At 37.1% G+C, this 20,931-nt stretch overlaps 1 protein-coding gene across 1 annotated transcript in view; it reads left to right on the top strand.

Annotated features, from left to right (window-relative positions):
- Positions 1-1,056: 1,056 nt before the first annotated feature.
- The window catches only part of XK (X-linked Kx blood group), a 264,509-nt gene continuing 244,634 nt past the window's right edge, over positions 1,057-20,931 (top strand). Inside the window, exon 1 of the mRNA XM_044072408.1 lies at positions 1,057-1,812. Coding sequence (XP_043928343.1) covers positions 1,319-1,812 — 494 coding nt within the window. The 5' untranslated portion in view covers positions 1,057-1,318. The remainder of the gene's footprint in view (positions 1,813-20,931) is intronic.

The following is a 20,931-nucleotide window of genomic DNA, read 5'->3' on the forward strand; positions in this document are numbered from 1 at the left end:
TTTGGGGTTTTGTGCTTTTTTCTTCTAACTTGGTGTACATTAGGGCAGCTAAAGTCCCACACACTTCAAAGAATTATGATTGGGTTTGTCTGATTATGACTAAGTAATTATGTGCTCTGGACATGCATGTCAAGATTCACATCTTGGGCTTCCCTTCACAATGCTATTGAGGTGAGTTTGTTGGCATCCATGCCTTATGAGAAACTAATTATGATAAAAACTTACTCATAATCCTTTATATGTTATATGCACTATTTTTTCAGCTTAGCTGTTGCATTTCATTAGATTGTTTCTAAATATTTATTGCAACTGGATTGTTGCTGAAATAACTCCCTTAAGGTAAATCTCAGCTACCTATAAATAAAGTCCCCTACACTCACTCACACACATACACACACACACACACACACACACACACACACACTTCAGCACTGGCATCTAGACTGGGAACAATGGCTTCCAGAACTATGGGCTCAGACTCATACCTCTCAGCTGTCCAGATTTTCGCAGACTGTCCACATTTTTGCCTCATATTTTTGGTCTTCTTCCCATAAAATTGTGGTTTTCTGGCAAAACACTGGCATATCTTTGAGGACTGACGTCAGAAAATAATGGCACACAGAGTTTTAGGCTTCATATCCCTCAGAAAATTCATGCTAATGCAAAACCTATTATTCTATCAGCGTTCTAAGTTTATAAGAGCAATATTTAAAAAAGTGCCCCTATTTTTGGGCCTTTCTCCAGATTTCTTGCTCTAAGAGGTTAAGAGGTTCTAGTTAGCCTCACAGAGATGCACCAAAATGAAACAGCAGCCTTGCAAGTACGTTGTTATTGTTTTCATAATGAGATCGGTCACTATGAATCCATTCCTGGTTGCTATGATATCAAGAAACTACGCACCCTTTGCATTTTAGTGCATAAACAGCATATTTTAGGAATGATAACGGAAGGCTAATAACGATTTAGATTTTCTATACTACTAAAGTATTTGACTATAATACATTTATGACTCCTGATATTTCATATTAAGAAATTTAGGCTTGGGATATTTTATTATGTGGAAGTCCTTTACCAAATAAGGTAAAGTGTTTTGTAGTCTATAACTCTCCGTGTGCAATGTTAAACACCGTGCATTGCCATGTGAACTACCACCTCGCAAGTATTGTAAGGGGCTGCAAAATCTATATATGACTGTATATACGCAGTGAGCGTTTAAATGGAAGAGATAATATTGCTCGGGTGAATAACTTCCCAGACAATATGATATATTGGCATGTGCTAAACGCATACCTCTAGTACGTAACAACAATCCGGATGAATGTACAGTCTCCAGGGAACACTGCTGAGACTGGAGGTGCCCCAGCGTTGTTACCACTCCAGGCTTCTTGGAGCAGGTTATTTATCTGTCTGCCACGGCTGCAGCTGCTGCAGGAAAACGCTACACCCGCACCAGGAAGGCGGTGTCCGGGATGACGGGTGGACGAGGGTTAAACATGACAAGTGTTCTATAAATTATTCGCATCATTTTTCTAGATTTTCCACTCTTTTTCATGCTTTAGCAATGACGACGAAATTCCCCGGCTCTGTGTTGGTGTCGGTATTTCTTTTTGTTGCCGAGACGATTGTCGCGATATCCCTGAGTACCACTTACAGGTCTGAGGGGGATAAAACCTGGCAGGCACTGACCCTGGTGTTCTCTTTGGTGCCATCAGTACTGGTGCAGCTTACCCTCACGTTCATCCACCGGGACATCAGCAGGGACAGACCGCTGGTGCTGCTGCTGCACATGCTACAGCTCGGGCCCATCGTCAGGTAAGGGGTCCACTACTAGAGCATTTTTGTTTATTCCCACGCCTTTCCTTGTAAACTGTTCATCATGAAACAGACGGGTGCAAAAGCGAGTCAGGATGTTGCGAGTCATTAGTGCTTTGCCTTTACGCCTAATACTTGGAATTATATTCAGAGTATCAAAAATATATCAATGTCAATTACTCTTTATTTTCTATTATGTATTGTATTTTGTCTAATCATTAACCGTTTAATACCACTTAACACAAGTGTACCTTTTCTGGGGCTACCAGGGAACACTGTCTAGTTAATTGACTTTCTCAGAATAAAAATTAATCATATGGTAGCCAGAAGTGTGAATCTGATTATTATGAGTTCCACTTCCACACTCTTTGTTTCTGCTTTACAAAACACACCCTGTGAATGCTCAGTGTGTATTTTAATTCACCTCACCTTTTCTTAAATGGGTGCAGAAAATATGCTTACTGTCATAAGTAGGATATAGTGCATAATATGCTCTAGAGAGGAGAGGAATGAAGGTCAGCCCGACTAAGACGGAATATACGTGTGTAAATGAAAGGGAGGATAGAGGAATGGTGGGGATGCAGGGAGTAGAGTTGGCGAAGGTGGATGAGTTTAAATACTTGGGGTCAACAGTTCAGAGTAATGGTGAGTGTGGAAGAGAGATGAAGAAGAGAGTACAGGCAGGGTGGAGTGGGTGGAGAAGAGTGTCAGGAGTGATTTGTGACAGACGAGTACCAGTAAGAGTGAAAGGGAAGGTCTACAAAAGAGTAATGAGATCAGCTATGTTATATGGGTTAGAGGCAGTGGCATTAACAAAAAAGGCAGGAGTCAGAGCTGGATGTGGCAGAGTTAACTTAAAGATGCTAAGATTTGCACTGGGTGTGATGAGGATGGACAGGATTAAGAATCAGTATATTAGAGGGTCAGCTCTGGTTGGACAGTTTGGAGACAAAGCCAGAGAGGCGAGATTGTGTTGGTTGGGACATGTGCTGAGGAAGGATGCTGGGTATATTGGGAAAAGGATGCTAAGGATGAAGCTGCCAGGTAAGAGGAAAAGAGGAAGGCCTAAGATAAGGTTTATAGATGTGGTTAGAGAGAACATGCAGGTGGTTGGTTTGACAGAGCAAGATGCAGAGGACAGGAAGAAATGAAAACAGGTGATCTGCAGTGGCGACCCCTAACCGAGAAAAGCCGAAAGAAGAAGAAAGAAGAGTGCATAATGTAAAGTAGAATTGTTATTTCTGTCACTGAAAATTTGTGGCATATGCTGGTTTGCTGTGGTTTCTTGCACTTCAAAGCTGAATAGGACTGCATTGTTCCTCCCATTTATTTGGACTTTATTTTGTGTTGAGCATACTGAACATTACAATATATTTGAATGGCACAATAATTCCTCAGGAAATTTATAAATTTGTTAACAAGAATGCTGCAAGCGATGAGCAAAACATCCAACTTGATCTTCGTAGCCCAGTGGCATTAGGTTGCACAACTTGCACAGTTTGAAGCCATGGGGAAGACTTCTATGGACATATTTAATTTATTCTTTCTATAACCTCAAAAGATGGAGAAATACACTAGTCAAAATTTTCTTTCATCACAATGCAAGTGCTCATTGATATCACAACACAAGTGCTCATTGATATAAATTCAAGTGCTGTGTGTTGCAAAATGGTGTTTGTTTTCCATATTCACTGAAAAATGGAAAAAGACTAATACTTTATTTTCTCCAAGTACCAAATGTTTGCCATTTTCTCTGAGTAAGACCAGTATGAGAGGGGGTTATATTAAGTTGTGGTGGAGCTGGGGGGGACTTGAACAACTCTAATTTTGAACTAGTGCTCCTATCTGTGCGTTTTAGCAGCTCCACAAATAGTCTGGGCAGCATCATCCTCTTCGAAGTCTACAGTAGTAGTAGCTGCTGATATCGTGGAATGGGCTATATAGCCTGTCCAATTAAAATATTTGCATTAACAGTAAACAATGCCACTTGTTAGCCATTTGGAAATGGTCTCTTGTGACTTAGCCTGGTTTCTCTGTCATAAAAGACAAAATGGCTAATTGGATTTTATCAGAAGTTGTTTGTTTACATTCATAGATTGATTACTTCTGCCCCATTTCCCATCTATTTGGGAGAAAACTCCAATTTGAATAGACTGATTCAAAGAAATTTTGGAAATTATTTCTCACAAAAGAGAAAATTTAATTCCCAATAAAACACTATTTTATGGAAGACTGTATAGAGTACTTTAATCAACAATGCGTGTACTTCAGAAATCCTTATAGATGAGGTGACTGGTGAACAAAATAATATCGCCTGGAAATGAAATTATCTGCTGTGTATACTCAGGGTTAGATAAGATCAATTTTTCAATAACAGAATTTCAAATTCTAAGCAGGTGAAAGATAGGATATATCGGGAAAGACTTCTGTTGTGTATGAATTCCCTTCATATTACCTTAGAATGGGAAGTGGCTTTAAAAATAATAGGCAAACAAGCAGAACTGGTGAACAAACACACTACATTTGAAGTATAGGCTAGGCTTATACTAAGCAAGGTAGATACTGCAAAATCTAAGGGTTTGAACTTGAATTTAGTTGTTAGCAATAATCTTGACAGCAGTTAAAAATCCCTTAAGGACAGTGGTAGGCTGTTTTGCTTCTTTTAAGACTCACAGTTCTTTTACTCAATTCAGATGATTGTTCATAATTGACCTAAAATCTTCTGTGCTGTTAGAATTACAGACTTGAGATTGGAATGCAGATTTTTGCTATTCTGAAGAGTTAACTGATACCTGTGAAGAGGTAGGACGAGAGCCTGATCTAAAGATTTGTAAACCATGGCTGTGTTGGCCAGGGAAGACCAGTAAACATCAAACCTGTTGTTTCTGATTTTAATTTTAAACAGTAGTTTAAGATAAGAGGTGAAAGAGGAAATACATTCAGAATGAACTAATTCCAGTCGATGACAGGTTTGACCATGAGGGTGTCTGGAGAAAAAGTGATGAACATATTGATTGATATGAGAGATATGAGAGACAAACAGATTTACCTGTGCAGACTACACATTCTGGTGATCAAGAGAAATGTCTATGTTTTCACTTATGAAACATATCTGGCAAATGGCTGAAGGGAGCTGTCCATACGAACCACCTATTTCTGGACTGTCATTTCTAATTTCTATTTAAAATAAACAGGTGTTCCATGTTTGCAGACATATCACATCATAGCTTCATTGTGATTTACTCTCTCCAAGACTTTTGCTTTTAAGGTCCTGCTGAAGGCTTTCAGAGCTAGGTGACTAGCATTCATTTCTTTTTAAGTGATGAGTAGATCATTTGTACAGGGAGCCATGGGCCCTGAACTCTTAGTTTTTGAAAGTAGGCTCATTGAATAAAGGCTGAAAAGCTTCTATGTTGGTTGAGGAAGAACAAAAGAAACTTATTGCCTTTGCAAACTGAGTGTACTTTCAGAAAAAAAATCCCTGCTTGAAGCAGGAATAAAAGGGAAGAATGGTTCCAGTGATTAAACACTCTGATTACAAGAGTTCTTGAGATACTGCTGAATCTTTCTCATGTGTGAACTGGGGTCTTCAGAAGGAAAGGGGACTTGTAATCCAGAGCACTGACACAAGGGGAAAATCACTGTAGTTTATTAGTTCAGAATTATAGGCAATTATTTCTTTTAATCTGATTTATAATACATCACTAAAATACACAGGCTTATAATAAATCACTGAAATACACAGGCTTTGACTGCATGTCAGGGTGTACTAAAATGAACAACACTAAACTGAATCATACACTAGCAGCCAGATTAATGGCTCTATGATCTCTGGTAATTGTTTGATAAACTTCAACAGATACTGAATCATTCCAAAAAATCATATCAGGGATGTTTTTTTTTTCAGTAAATTTCTGCAGATCTTGTATACTACTGAGATTGTCAATATCTGGGAGAAGATCATACTTTTTCAATGCGTGTCACATACATTTTAAGGAAGTGATACAGATCTGGCATTTGCTTTTGTTGAACTTCACAACCTGAGATCTCAGTCTGTATGATAACTTGCTTATTCATCTTTCATGTTCCTTCTCCATAGTACTTTAGACTAGAATGTTATGTATAATACTATTTCACTAGCCCCTCAACTGTATTTGTTGCTGCTGTGTGGGACATTTCTGGTGCTGATGATGTCCCAAAAGGTAGTTTCAAAAATCTATATCGTCCCAGGCCTGGCTTCATTCAACTTTGTCTGGCATTAGGTATAATTTCTACTACCCTTTTGTTAGCATTACAAATGTTATGCTGTTATTAAGCCATTGTATTGGTTCTGTCCATTTGATTATGAATTCTAATGACATAATACAATTTTAGCTCTTGCTCACTCCTAATCTTAAGAATAATATGAAGTTTTCATGGAATATGTTATCACAGGAACTGTTTCAGATGATTGCTTTATATGGTAGTCTGAAAATACCTTAAACCTTGAAATAGATAAGCATATCATTCATATTTGCACTACAGCCCTACACTTTGATGGTTTTGTTCATGTACTTGCAAAGACGTGCTAAAATGGCACAATTTAACTGTAATTCTAGGTACAATGGGCTACCAGCCAAATCATTATCATGAACACTTTTCAGTGAATTCTTCAAATTGTTTGTAGCATTTGACTGTCCTTGGACTTTATTAGCTTTAGAATTGCTTAGATATTTGATATGGAAGCCTTTGTGACTGCTGAACATTTTCCCATTTCTTGCACACTTTGGTACAATGATTATTATCTCCACAGAGTTTTTTCACACGTGAGTTTTGTCTGTCATACTTAAAGCAACAGCCATTGCACAAGTTGTAGTCTCTGCTTTCTTTGATTTTACCAGATGCCTTCTTGGATGACATAGAGTTGCTTGCAGTTTTGTTTTTAATTTTATTATTTTTAGTAAATGTTAACTTTATTTTCTCATTACTTTTATGCTTAACATTTTTCATGCATGCATTTATGATTTTAAGTTGCACAATTGACAGTTCACTCATTCTACATACTTCTATGGCTTTCTCTAATGCTAAATTGGCTTCTGTCAGTAATTTCTCCTTTAGCTGATCATTTCTGATTTCAGAGACAATACTATCTGTTTTAAGTGAATCAGCCAATCCACTAAATTCTCAATATCATGTTCTTAATTTCAAATCAGTGATATATGCTTCTATTGCTTCCAGAAACCTTTGACTTCTACTCAGAGATAAATGTCTTACATATGAGAGGTTATTTTTGGCTCACAATATGCCTAGTCATTTCTTTTTATGCAATGTTGTGTTTCTCCTCCTGAATAAAAGCAAATGTGTTAGAAACGTTGATGGCTTAATTGCCTATAAAATGAAATATGACACATTTGATTCTTTCTGACTTGTTCTCAAAGGACATACAGAGTGAGGTGCAGCTGAAAACAGTGAATGCATGACTTCCAGATTTCAGATATATTTTTTGCAATTTCAGAGATATTATTGGTAGTAGGATCCTCTTAGTGAGACAAAAAACTGATGAAATGAAACACAAAAATACAAGTGGGTCAGTGGAGGATATAAAACAAGTGAAAATTTTGAGATCAAGAAATGAAACTGAATTGTGCAGTAAAACAAATCCATTTGGTGACATTTCTTCAAAATATGAAACGATGAGACCAATGGCAGAAATAACACAATGGTTGTCTTATGTAGTGATCTTGTGGTTCATCTAGTAAAGACAGGAGCAGAGTTTCTACTTGGGACTGAAATAGCATGGAAATGCAACAGCAATAGGCCAGCAAGCCCAAAGTCACAGTAAAGTAAAAACTGTAACATCCATTATTTAGCTAAGTGCCTTTATTTCTGATATGAGGTCACATCTACAAAAAGAAGGTTAATGTACTGTTTGGCATAGCTGAATACAAGATATGCATAAGCACTGCTTTTTTTTCAACACTTGACTGATGACTGAAGACTCAGCCAAGAGGTGTATGTCTCCCACCCCAGCTATTATTATCTTGAAATTATTGTATATTAATCGCATGCAAAGTATGTATAACACATACACTAGTAAAGGAACTGGATACATTTCTCTTGTTCCCACAAACAATTTAGTATTGTTAAACACAGATAAATTTAGTCTCCTAGTATATTTGGAATGTGTTCTGGTACTGGTGTTGTTAAAAAACACAAATTTATAGGTAACATATAAAATAGAGGACTATTCCTTTTTTAATTTCTCCAAGTCTTTTGAGTTTCTAATACCATGATGGGAATGGACCCCATGCCTAAGTCAAAGTATGATTAAAGTTCATGAAATTAGTATTGTTTCAATTTTTTTATGTTAGCCAGAAGTGCTCCTTGCAGTACCCAAAAGATGCCCAGTAATGACTCCTGCAATTCGTATGGAGTTACATGTATTGGTAATATATCTAAGTATGATTGTAAATTCTTTTTTATAAGACCCATTGCTCCTACTACTATTGGAACTGTCTGGGTATCCTTCTTCCACACTGCCCTCATTTCTGCCTGTAAATCCTGGTATTGTATGACTTTGTGTCTCTCTGTATGTAAGACACTGTAGTCATTGGGTGTAGCAAATTATCAATGCTACTTTTGCCTTCTTTTCCTAGACTACTACTATACCTGGTTTTCTCACATCTATTTTTTGAAATGTTAGTAATGGGTGATCCTACTTGATATAAACTTCATCATTTTCTAAAATGCTTTGTTGCGCATGTTTCCATTGTTTTTCATCTACCTCAATATTATAATGTTTGCACAATCCCCAATTCAACAGTCTTGCCACTTGTGCCTTTCATCATACAGTCCTTCTGCCATTAATATATCACAACCCGCAACACGATGTGCAACTGTTTCCAATTCTGCTTTACAAAACCTACATCTGTCTGTTTCTCCCACATGTTCAATGGACTTTGTAAACAAATGTGTACATAGTCCTCCATCTTGGGCCGCCATTATTAACCTTTCATCTTTTGGTTTAAATTCACCTCTCCTTAACCATTCCTGTGTTCAGTTCTGATCAACATGATGCTGTTCCAAGAATTTTGTATACTTGCAGCTGTATTTATGCATTTTCCATATTTCTTACCTTCTCATCTGATTCTTTACCTTATATTCTTTTTTTTGTTTTTTGGCACATTGAGTTGCTGCCTGATTTTTATCTACTTCTAGTTTGATTTCCATTCCTGCTTGACACTGATAATGTTCTCCTAAGCATGGAAAGATGGATGATGAATGAAGTTGTCTTTTTCATTTTTTCCTTGTAACTATATTACAAACACGCACCCCTACTCGGCATCTTAGGTCCTCTAACAAACAACTCTTAACCATAACTAAACCCAGCAAAAGAGCTGGACAACGTCTCTATTCTCATGCCATTGCCAAACTTTGGAATGTGCTCCCTTTCTCTATTACTCAACTAGACTCTTTAAAAACATTTACATTTGCACTAAAAGAACACTATCTCAATAACCTTGTCTGTTCTTGTAGTCATGTGATTAACAAAACAAACAAGACCAGCACTAAGGTTAGCTGTCAATGGAGAAACAATTGTAAATGCAAACACAAACTCCAAAGAAATAGGGACACTTTGAATGCTAAAATTTATTAACTCACAGAGCTTTCAGGTTGAAAAACCCTTCACATACCGATTAAGGGTTTTTTTTCAAAATGAAAGCTCTGTGAGTTAATAAATTTTAGCATTCGTGTCCATATTTCTTTGGAGTTTGTGTTGAGTCATATGATTAAACCACCTTAAATGGTTTGGCCACTATACACTACAAATACTTTTACTAACTTAATATAGTTGCAATTTACACCATCTTGCCTTCGTATGCAGTCTCTCTTGCTTTCTTTATTTCTGTAGCTGAATAAACAGAACTGATTAAACAGTATTCTTACTTATGAGAATATACAAACAGAATTACTAAAAATTTAACACACTGGGTTTATTTTCTTGTATTGTATACCTCTATAGTATGTATTTATCTTGTATATCTACACCGATTTGCATTAGGTAAAAACATTCTTGACTTTCAAAGTTAAGCTAATGTTATGTAAAAAATTCAGTGATTGCATGGAGCTTTTCTCCCTGGGCCTCCACTGAAAATGGGTCGTTGGGCCCAGTGGACTTTCCCCGTCAACATATGTCATAAATAAATTGTACTGTGTTTTGTCATTGTTTGTTCTGTTGAAATGTAAAAAAAAAACCCAAAGGTTCATGCTTTGAAGACTAATTCCTGATTTATTCTGGAATGGGAGAGTAAAATATTTCTTTAAGATTTTTCATTGTTATATCATTTTTTCCAGACATTCCAGCACTGTGTGTGCTTGAGGCCCAAATAATACATTTTGATATAAGTGGTCACCAAATAGACATCCCTTGACATCATATTGAAGGGCTGAGTTCTCAGGCTGACATATCTTGTCAATGCGAAGCCAGAGACTGCTTCTTTGAAATCAGCATCCACAGTGTCTTGGCCACACTGATATACAGAAAGAAGGCTTAATTGCAGTTTGTGCCACACTTCAAGATACAGAAGGAAGTCTTAATTGCAGTTTGTGTCAGTATGGTAAACTTTTCCTTAACTTATATCTGTAGTTTCCTTGTCCATGCCTCAATGTTGTTGTAATCATATCCTGCCATTGCACTATATGGGTCTGTTTATTTATAGCTGTAATGTTCAGGGTAACAAGTGCACATACCTGTTTTGCCTCTTACCTGCAATTTCAGGTTGGTTGTTGAGTATTTCTGTCTTGTTAGACCCTTTAGTCAAAGATAAGTAGCTGGACCAGCCACCAGGTTCTTACAAATATGTTTGAACTCCTCCTGAACCATATAAAATCTGTCTGGCTATTTTAGGACTGGTTGCCAAGAGTAAAGCTCTTAGGATACAGCTTTATAACTGTCTTCAAAGATGTAAAATAATCAGATAAATATTCAGGGACTTGGATATATAAAGTATTAGTACTGCAATGTATATTTTTAGACACAAAAAAATCTTGTTAGCCTCATTTAAAGTTATCTTTCTTTAAATTTAAAGTTTCACCAAAGCAAATTCCTTCTAGGGGGAAGCCAACTAAAACGGAGTCCTGACTTCGTAATCAATGTCTGAACCAAATGAAGAGGAAATTGGGTCTTTGTAAACCAAAGTCTCATTCTCATTCTTTTCTTTTGAAGGAGAAGGTAGTAGAGCAGTAGACAATACTGATTACCTGCATTATGACAAAGTCACCATATGTTGTACTCTTCCTCGTCAAACAGAAGCTGTCAAACCAACTCAGCAACCCTTCAAAATATTGGAAAGACAAGCATTGAGATACAAAGTAAGTAAATAAGTTAATGTAATAAAGAAATTAAGCAAATAAAGAAATAAATACTGTGTCTCAGTTCTGGTGGCAACCCAGAGCAACCAGGAAGAACACTCAAAGTACTACATACTAAGTAAATAAATAAGAATATAAATAAATAAATAAATAAATAAATAAATAAAATGATACAAGTAAAGAAATAATTTGCTTGCTGTGATCATTTTATTGGAGAGGAAGGGCCATACAATCTTCTTAGTTCGGCTTTTACCGGTTAGGGGTCACCACAGCGGATCACCTGCCTGCTCATGATTGGCAGTGGAGTTTTACAGTGTCGAGTTGCCAGCCCAGTGCCCATCCTTCTACAGAATGCACACACATGCACGCACTCACACCTAGGGCCAATTTAGAGTGTCCAATCCACCTACAGCATGTCTTTGGGATGTGGGAGGAAACTGGAGCACCTGGAGGAAACCCACACAACCACAGGAAGGACATGCAGACTCTGCACAGAAGGCACCCCAGCTGATGATCGAACCAGAGAACCTCTTGCGGTGAGGCGGCAATGCTAACCGCTGCACCACTGTGGCCACCCTGGAAGGGAAGGGCCATATAATATAAACTAAAATAAAGAAAACGCTCCTGCCCACAAATTCAGACCAGCAGTATTACCTTCCTAAGACCATGTTGCATACCTCTGTGCTAACAAGCAGCCAGCAGCACTGTCCGGCAGTTGTCTTTCTCACACTTCACGCTGCACATGCTCTGCTAATGTAGCCTTATTTACCATATCTCTCAACCTAGCACAAGAAATCTGGACAAAGCCTGGCATAATGGGGGACAAAGGGACAAAAATGGGGACAGATTTTGAATATTGGTCTTAGAAACTTGAAAGTTTCTAGAGTAACATGATTTGTGTTAGCATACATTTTCTGAAGGATTTGAAATATGAAACTCAAATGAATGTCACTATTTAGTAACTTCAGTTTTCAGATCATCCTAGTGATTTGTCAGAAAACCATAAATTTTATGAGGAATAGACCAAAAATATGAGACAAAAATCTGGACATTCTGCGAAAATCTGGACAGTTGAGAAGTATGTAATCTTTACTGACATTTTTGTCTCAGTGTTCTGTCTTTCACTGTTTTGGACAATTGCCAATTTGAATGTGCAATGCTTCCTTTAAGATGTAATAATGATCGAAGTAAATTGCTTTGATCACCAATTAGGAAGCCAAGTATTCTGTCTTTCTCTTTTCCTCTTTCTATTTTATCTGGTTACTGAGCTTAGTACAAGTAAAGCTTTGCAGTCTCAGCATACTGTGTTGGCAAGGCTACATTTTGTATTGCCACTGTTGAAACTATAGTACCAAGATAAAACAGGCCCTTAATGTTATGCCTAGTACCTCTCATGTAAGTGTTTTTTTAAATCATGATTTGTTCTTTAATATGACAGGTTCATATATGCTGCTTTTTTGCCAATCCTCACAGCTAATATAGAAGATTATGAGCAGGTTGCTGATCATGACTTCCTTATTATGTGTTTGAGATATGGATGGCAAGAAATTCCCTTTGAGAGTGAAGCTGTCAGCTTTGAAAGCCAATAATTTAGTTGGAAACCACTTTACATCTTTAAGTATTCCTTGTGTAAATGAAGCAACTAGTTCTCAAATACATTTTCCTGAGTGTAATGTAGACACATACATAAACAAAGTTTAAATTAGCCTGTTTCTTGCTCTGCTTGTGTTATTTATGCTCATATATGTGTTAGACAACACACTGGTTCAGTACTACTGTAGCTCCAGGTGTGATGTTAACAGCTTAGAGGGTGCTTAACAGTTGTTAAGTGCCCTTCTAAGCATTGTAAGGTCAATCTTGCATGGCAGTAGCACTGAGCCACGATGTCATTTAACTGATATTTGAGAGCAATAATGGCAGCCTGTGTACTACAATTAAAATAATGTTTTTTTATTGAGTGCTTAAAAATGTTAAACTGCCTGTTGTGCTGGTCCCACTATCAGGCAGCAGTTCATTTGCCATAATATTACAAAAAGAATGCTTTCTAGCTCACCTTTCTTTGCACACTCAGTTCCTCGTGTGTGTGTGTGTGTGTGTGTGTGTGTGTGTGTGTATATATATATATATATATATATATATATATATACAAAACAGACAATGGGAGATATGCACAGAAATCTCTACCCACCTGCTTGTGTTTCTGTGTGTTTTATTCTGTGTATCTTATGTACCATATGCACATTTAACATTTAATCAGCGGATATTTTGACTATAAGTAGCTTGCCTAGATGAAACATATGATGTATAGTAATATAGCTATTCACTTTATTATGAACTGAAAGTGTTCGTTAGAGAAGTCATTGAGACTGAGTTCATCCCAGAGTGCCTGTCACTTATCTGGTCAGGATAAAACAGTTGAATTTCTATGGATTCTGTTCAAGCAACTTTATTATGTACAAACACATCAGGATTGAGGCTTAATAACTTTAATTTAGATAAACTTATAAACAGACTAGCTGTCACACTCATACATGCGTACTCTGTGGCTGCACTCTCAAAATGGCACCGAAGCTAGCACATGCTTGCTATTTATATGCATGTGCTGTGCTTGAAATGCTTCTTAAAGGTACAACACACACGCAGTATTCTACATCCTCCCTCATTGAGAAATGAGTCATACATTATTGACGACATTAATTGTCCTGCAATTGATACAGCATAATTTTTTGCCATGCAATAATAAAAAAACTGAATACATATAGACGATTATGCCCAGGTTGCTGTGTATTTCACACTAGATCTGCAAATACGACCAAATCATGTGACATAGAAATTAGAACTAGGACTAGCAACTGGGACTGTCTCTGCTGAATGTTCAACTTTGGGACGTCAGGAATATTATCAGGAAAGAGTTACTGGTTTATTAACATCACAGTATCTTAATGTAGAGGGAGTGGCGATTTTTTTTTTAAGATTTTCAAATGCTCTCTGGTGCTGTTCCAACCAAGACCTTTTAACATCTTTGCACATCAGCTCTCTCAAACACACTGTCAACTCACTGAAATATGGTATAGACTTGCTTAAATAGTTGACCATACCAAGAAAACGTTGTAGAGCTTGAACATCTTCCAGTACTGACATATCAAGAACGGCTGCTTGCTTGGACGGGTCTGGTCACAAGCCAGTGCTAGTAAATAAATGACCTACATATGTAACTTCTGGTTTTCTGAATTTGCACTTTAGAGGATTGAGCTTCAAGTTCACTTCATATGCTCTGTCTAGAGCTCTCCTAAGGTTTCTGTCATGCTCTGCTTCACCATTGCCTCCAACCAATAAATCATCTACTATTATGGCACAATGATAACCTGAAATAATTTGCTCCATTGCATGCTGAGAGATTTCACTTGCAGAATTTATTTCAAATGGATTACTGAGGAATCCATATCTTCCAAATAGGTTACTTAAAATAGTCAGTACTGAAGATGTGTGATCAAGCATCACTTGCTAAAATGAACTTTTTGCATCCAAGACAGAAAAAACAGTGGCATTCAGTATTAGGGCTGAGACTTCCACAACTGTACTCATGGGATGATGCGGTCTCTTTAATGCTTTGTTCAAATTTCTTGGGCCAGTGCATATTCTGATTTAGTCTGAGCCTTTTTCATGGGATGCTACAATGGACGGCACCCATTAAATTGGTTCTGTAACTGGACCAATTACACCTTGCTGCACCATTTTATCAAACTGAGGTTTGACTTCATTCTGCATAGCTATCGGAACTTTTCTTGCTGTTCGACCACTGGACTGATCTCTGGGTCTAACTTCATAGAATACACAACTGGAAGTTTGCCTAACTTGTCATTGAAAACATCAGCATACTCTGAGAAAATAGCATCATTAAAATTGGAACTGGGATTTGTGCTTATGTGATGAACATCTTTGGTGAAGGAAAGCAGTTTAATTCTGAAATCATATCTGAGACCCAATAATGACTGTGCAGGTCTTCGGACTACATAGAATAGTAAGCTCTAACAGTTCCGAGCCAAATAACATGAAAGCACTACTGAGCCTTCGGTTTGAATTTCCTCACCTCCATAAACAACAAGTTTTGCCCAACTGGTCACATTCAGTTGCTCACCAGCTCTCACCTTAGCAAATGTTTCTGTTGACATAACATTACACTTTGGACCAGTGTCTGCTTTGAGCTCAGTGAATTTACCATTGATCTAGACAGTACAAAACACTTTGTTCTTTGCCAACAAATTCACTGCATATACCTTTTCACCAATTACTGATACACCATCTACGTAGAAAGTAGGGTTGCGGCTCTCTATATGATCAACTTGCTTTTTTAAGTGACCCTTTTTATAACTGTGTGAGGTTTATTTGATTTGCAAAACTTTTGAAAATGGTTTCATTTTTACACTTGTGGCATTGCTGACCAAATGCTAAGCACTTTTCTCTTTTAGACTCATGACTGGCATCCCAATTGCAACAGTTAACCATAAAGCTTAATTTGGGTTTTGCTGACTTACCCTTCTTACTGAACTAATTTTAGAACCTGCTGGAAAACTACGGGTTTTACCTACCAGACTCGCAGGGGTTACATCTGCCATGTATTTAGGCCTCCTCCTGCTAGCCACATGTTGCATGCTGTCTACATTTGCTCTGGAGCCTACTGAAACCATGCTATCATCACTTGCAAGCATAGTTGTGTGCCTTTCTGTAACTTCATGAATTTGACAAATCTCAATAGTTTTTCTCAGCATTAAATCACTGTCACAAACCAAAATCTTTCTCACTGCAGCACTGTCTATACCACACACAAACCTGTCCTTTATTAACTTATCTTTTAAGTCACCAAACCTACAAATTTTAGTTTTGTTTCTCCGGTCAGTAGTATAAGCTGCAAAAGTGTATCCTGGTTTTTGATCTCGTGTAAAACAAATGCCTCTCTAATGTAACATTTGTCTGGGGGTTGCACATTTCCCTGAATTTTGGTTTTCCCTTTCTTCTTTATATACTGATGGTACATACAAAAATGAATGCGCTCTTTCAGTGGACACTGACCCAACTAGTTTTAGCAAAATGAGTGCCTGGTGCGTGCATCTTTGTCAGAATAAGCTGCTTGTATAAAAATATTGTACTCTTGCTCAAATATTCTCCAATTCTCTGCAATATTCTGATCAAATACAAGTGGACATGGTCTGCAAAAATGCCTCTGCCATATTAACACATACTAGTGAAGGCTTTTGCAAGTATGCACAAATACATATACATATGCCAGAAATTTATGCCAGTACTTGTAACTATGCCCAATAGCACAACAAGCCTCTGAATAACTGAACTTTGCAAAATAATCTCCTGGGCACAAGAATACTCTTGAAATCACTGTACTGTAAGAAATCACCTCTTATTGGTGTAAGAAACATTTCAAAATAACTGCCTTGTGCGAATAAACTGGACAGAAGAAGCTCAGAGTAAAAAACCTTTTGAAGTAACTGCACTTTGTGAATAAACAGTACACAGCATACTGAAACTTTCCCAAAATGGCTGTACTTTGCTAAATAACTCTGTACAGTGTAATAACACTCTAATGGCGACACTCTGTGAATAGACACACCCATCACAAGAAACTTTTTGAAATGGCTGTATTTTGACTGTACTTTACAAAATAGTTGCACTTTGCACACAGTAAACTCTTCAAAATAAATTCACAGTAATAAGCACACACTGTAATCAATTTTACACACTTTGTAATACTTCAAATAACTCTAGTTATGCCCTGAATAGCTTCAATCAATGCAAAATTGTAGTTTATGCCAAAACACAGTATCTTGCCCAAAAACATGCAGTTGCCTTGCTTTATTTTTACGTAATGTGCTTTTATTGCCCTTTATTAAATTTGTTTTGCTCATTCAATCTTTTTTCATGCCCATTATACTTTTCTTGTGATCATTTTACTTTAAACATGCTCGTTTTGCAATTCCAAGGTAATTCCAAACCCCTTATGTGCTTTTCTGATAATTGTTTTATCAAGTATCTTAATTTCACACATTTCGTTTAATCAGTGAACTTTTTGTGCCTCTCGCTTGCTTAATAATGCATTCTATGCCCTTGTAATGCTCCATTTTGTCTTTTTTAATAAATAAATAATTCATGCAAGTTTTTATTACCTTTAGTTAATTTCTGGCCCTATTTTCTACTCGATTCACTTAGTTTACCTTGACTGTTAACTCTGCACCTCATAGCTCTGAAAAGCAGTCTCTGGACTCCTGGTTTTGACACCTTGTTGCTCGTCTGGTCAGGATAAAACAGTCAAACTTCTGTGGGTTCTGTTCAAGCAGCTTTATTATGTACAAACACATCAGGACTGAGGCTTAATAACTTTAACTTTAACTTAGATAAACTTATAAACAAACTAACTGTCACACATCCATGCTCACTCTCTGGCTGCACTCTCAAAATGGCACTGAAGCTAGCACATGCTTGCTATTTATATGCACATGCTGTTCTTGAAATGCTTCTTAAAGGTACAGCACACACACACACACACACACACACACACACACACACACACACACACACACACACACACACACACACACACACACTATTATACAGTGGCCCCCTCAGAACTCAGGTGATGACCTTCATCTGAGCTCTGCACCTGCCACTAAAAAGCAGAATGTTAACCGGCATTGTTAAATCTACTGGGAAGTGGACATGGATTATAACGTGTACACAAGAGAAATCACATTGTGGTATGTATAGACTCAAGTCTAACAGGGCCTTAGACATGTCACTATCACAGCTTTAAAAAAGGAAAACAAATAAGGCTTGCTCAGTAAACCTACTTTAAGAGCAGTTAGTACAGAGCATGAGCTGAAATAAATCAGCAGAAAAAAGCTTGCTTAAATTCTCATGAAAAGAATGATAATATTGCAGCAGTACTCTGATGTGAAGTGTTCTTCTGACAGCATTTTAACTGATAATGGGTAAGAATTCCAAGGATGTAGAAATGCCACTTTTTTTCTTTTTACCTCTGTTCAAGTCAGGATGGCTGAAGAAAAACAAACAGTGCAAGAGTTTGCTTCTTGCAATTACTGTTTGAGGGGGCCTATTTATTTTGATATTTCAGTCTTCTTTTCAGTGACATTGTTTTAGTGGATAAAAACTGGCTTGTTTCTGTTCAAGTCCTGTGTAGTTTTGTTTCGAGTTTTTTTTTTTTTTTTTTGAGGAGGAACAATATTCATCTCAAAAAAGTGCTTTATGTCCCTACAGTATTTTCAGTTGCTGGTAACTTTCTTGGTAATTTACCTTAGCAGTCTAAATATTTGCCTTTTTATTAGTGAGTTTTAATTTTAGGATGCTGTGATTCATGAAATTAAAATTGCATTGTTTTAATCTGATAATACGTCAGATTTATTTTCCGAATAACTGAAGCAAAACATGATGGATTTGTATGTTAAATGAATGTTGCATGCATTCTATAAATTACATCTATTTATCTTAAAGAAGCTCAGATGTCTGCTGTTATTTTAAATGTACTTAAAATAGGAGTGCTGCCAGACAGTGTCTTGATAGTGAGTTGTGTTTATGTCTTGAGTAATTTTTGGAAATAATATTGCTTGTTTAATTTGCAGTATGTCTGACTAAACTAAGGTATAGAATATGGTGTTATATGTATTTCACTCAGAGTAAGGATTGTTAGAAAACCAGTTTAGAAATTTAAGAGACAAAGCTAAACATGTGTGTACATTTACCAAATTTATCAGAGCAACTTATTTTCAGATGTATAAATCTCTTAGGTAGCATGTTGTGCAGGAAAAAATAAGCGTGTGGGTATAGCGTGGAATTTTCTTGTAATGCTTAATGATTATTTTAATCATTTTTAAAATCTGTAAAAGATCACGTGACAGAGAAGCAGTGTGCAAACTGTTTCAGGTGTGTCTCTGACTGTAAAATCACTGTAAACAAATATGCACATATGTGTATCCGCGTGGACAGCTTGAGTACATAATACTGCAGTCAAAGTTACGTAGTTGGGTGACACATTTAAGTTCTTGTATTTACTTGATTGTTGTCAGTAGACATAAACAGAACATGCTGCAGGTCATTTTCTCCCTAAGAGCTTACAATGCATTGGATAAGAAAACACAGGAGCATAGTTTGGGCCAACTATTCTGCTTACTTTCTCAATCAAACACTGATGGCATGCAATTAAATCCAGAGTTAGGGATTGATGGCATGGCATTACAGAAAGAAAGCACAAATGCTTCTTTTAAGGGGTGACATTAGGAGCACTTGTTAAGTGACACATTCAGAATCACACATCAGACATATGGAGAATGAAGGACTCAAATTCAGGACTAGGGATGAACCTTGTCACCAGCTCATAGCTTTACATCTTGCTACTAAATTGAAAGGAACCAGATTTAAAAGAAGGTAATGGCAACTAATGTTTTAGTTGGCAAAAGTTCTGGGCAATGCCCATAAGAAGGGGGGGGGGAGTAAGAGCAATCAGGTCAAGTAAGCTACAGAAAGAGAAAGAAATTGATGATGATACTAATAGGAATACTTTAATTAAGGCAAAGAGGAGGAGAATGCAAACTAAACAAATTTTGCATTTTGTGTTTCACAGTAAGTATTATTTGACTGTGGCCTATCGTAACTTACAGCTACAAGTCCACAAAGCTCTTAATTTCGCACCATATGTTGGTGAAATATGAAAGGCAGCAATTTCCTTGGGATTATTGCCCAAATGATGCTTTTCAAACTTTGGCTATTTGTAGATTTGGTGTCTGAATGAGAGAAGACTTTGTGATAACTAGCACAATATCAGGTGCTTATTCCACAGGTGTCTGATTCATGGATATCCCCTATACCTCTCAGCTGTCCATATTTTCAAAAAATGTCCAGATTTCTGCCTCATTTTTTTTTTGGTTTGTTTCATATAACATTTGTGGTTTTCTAGCAAATCACTGAGGACTGAAGTCAATAAATAATGTCACCCATTTGAGTTCAGACTTTATATCCTTCAGAAAATGCATGCTAACACAACAACAGTTATTCTAGCAACTTTATAAGATCACTTTATAAAATGTATCCCTCCTTATTCTTGGGCCTTTCTCACCCATTATTTCAGACTTTGTCCAGACTTCTTGTGCCAAGAGGTTGAGAGGTATTTTATACCCTCCTAAATTATTATGACATCACTGTGAACCAGGGCACTCAAACTCATGGCCAACAGACCTCAAGATGCCCTCAAACAAGCATACATTTAGATGAGAGAAGCGACTGTACTACATCCTAAGCTACACTGACTACCTTTCTTTTTTTTAAAGAGTGGCCTTCAGTTGAGTGTGCTAATCCATATGTAGCCCTCATGGTCATTTGATTGCAAGACCCAAGACAGATGGCTGCAGAAACAAAGAGCTACTGGAGCATACTGGAAGTTTGCAAGAACAAGTTCTCACACAGTATACCTGGAAATGATACCCTTTGTAGGAGAGTACCATTGCAGGTTCACATAGAATTAAGTCTTTTATTATTTTAACTACTGTTAAAATCACAGTAACCTGCCTGTACTTTTCTATATCCCCTGTAACTGCTTCTTGAAATAGAAAAGCATTTGGTGGGGGGGGGGGGTTGGAAACTGTGGTATATTTCAGCCTGTGGAGTGTAGAGTTAATCTTCTGACTATCTGCAGCATGATGAAAGGTCTTGCCATATATACTATATATAGTGTCGCTTAGGTAGCTGCTA

The sequence above is a fragment of the Protopterus annectens genome, chromosome 5.part0, assembly GCF_019279795.1.
Source record: "Protopterus annectens isolate FY-2018-M chromosome 5.part0, PAN1.0, whole genome shotgun sequence".
In the NCBI taxonomy this organism is placed as follows: Eukaryota; Metazoa; Chordata; order Ceratodontiformes; family Protopteridae; genus Protopterus; species Protopterus annectens.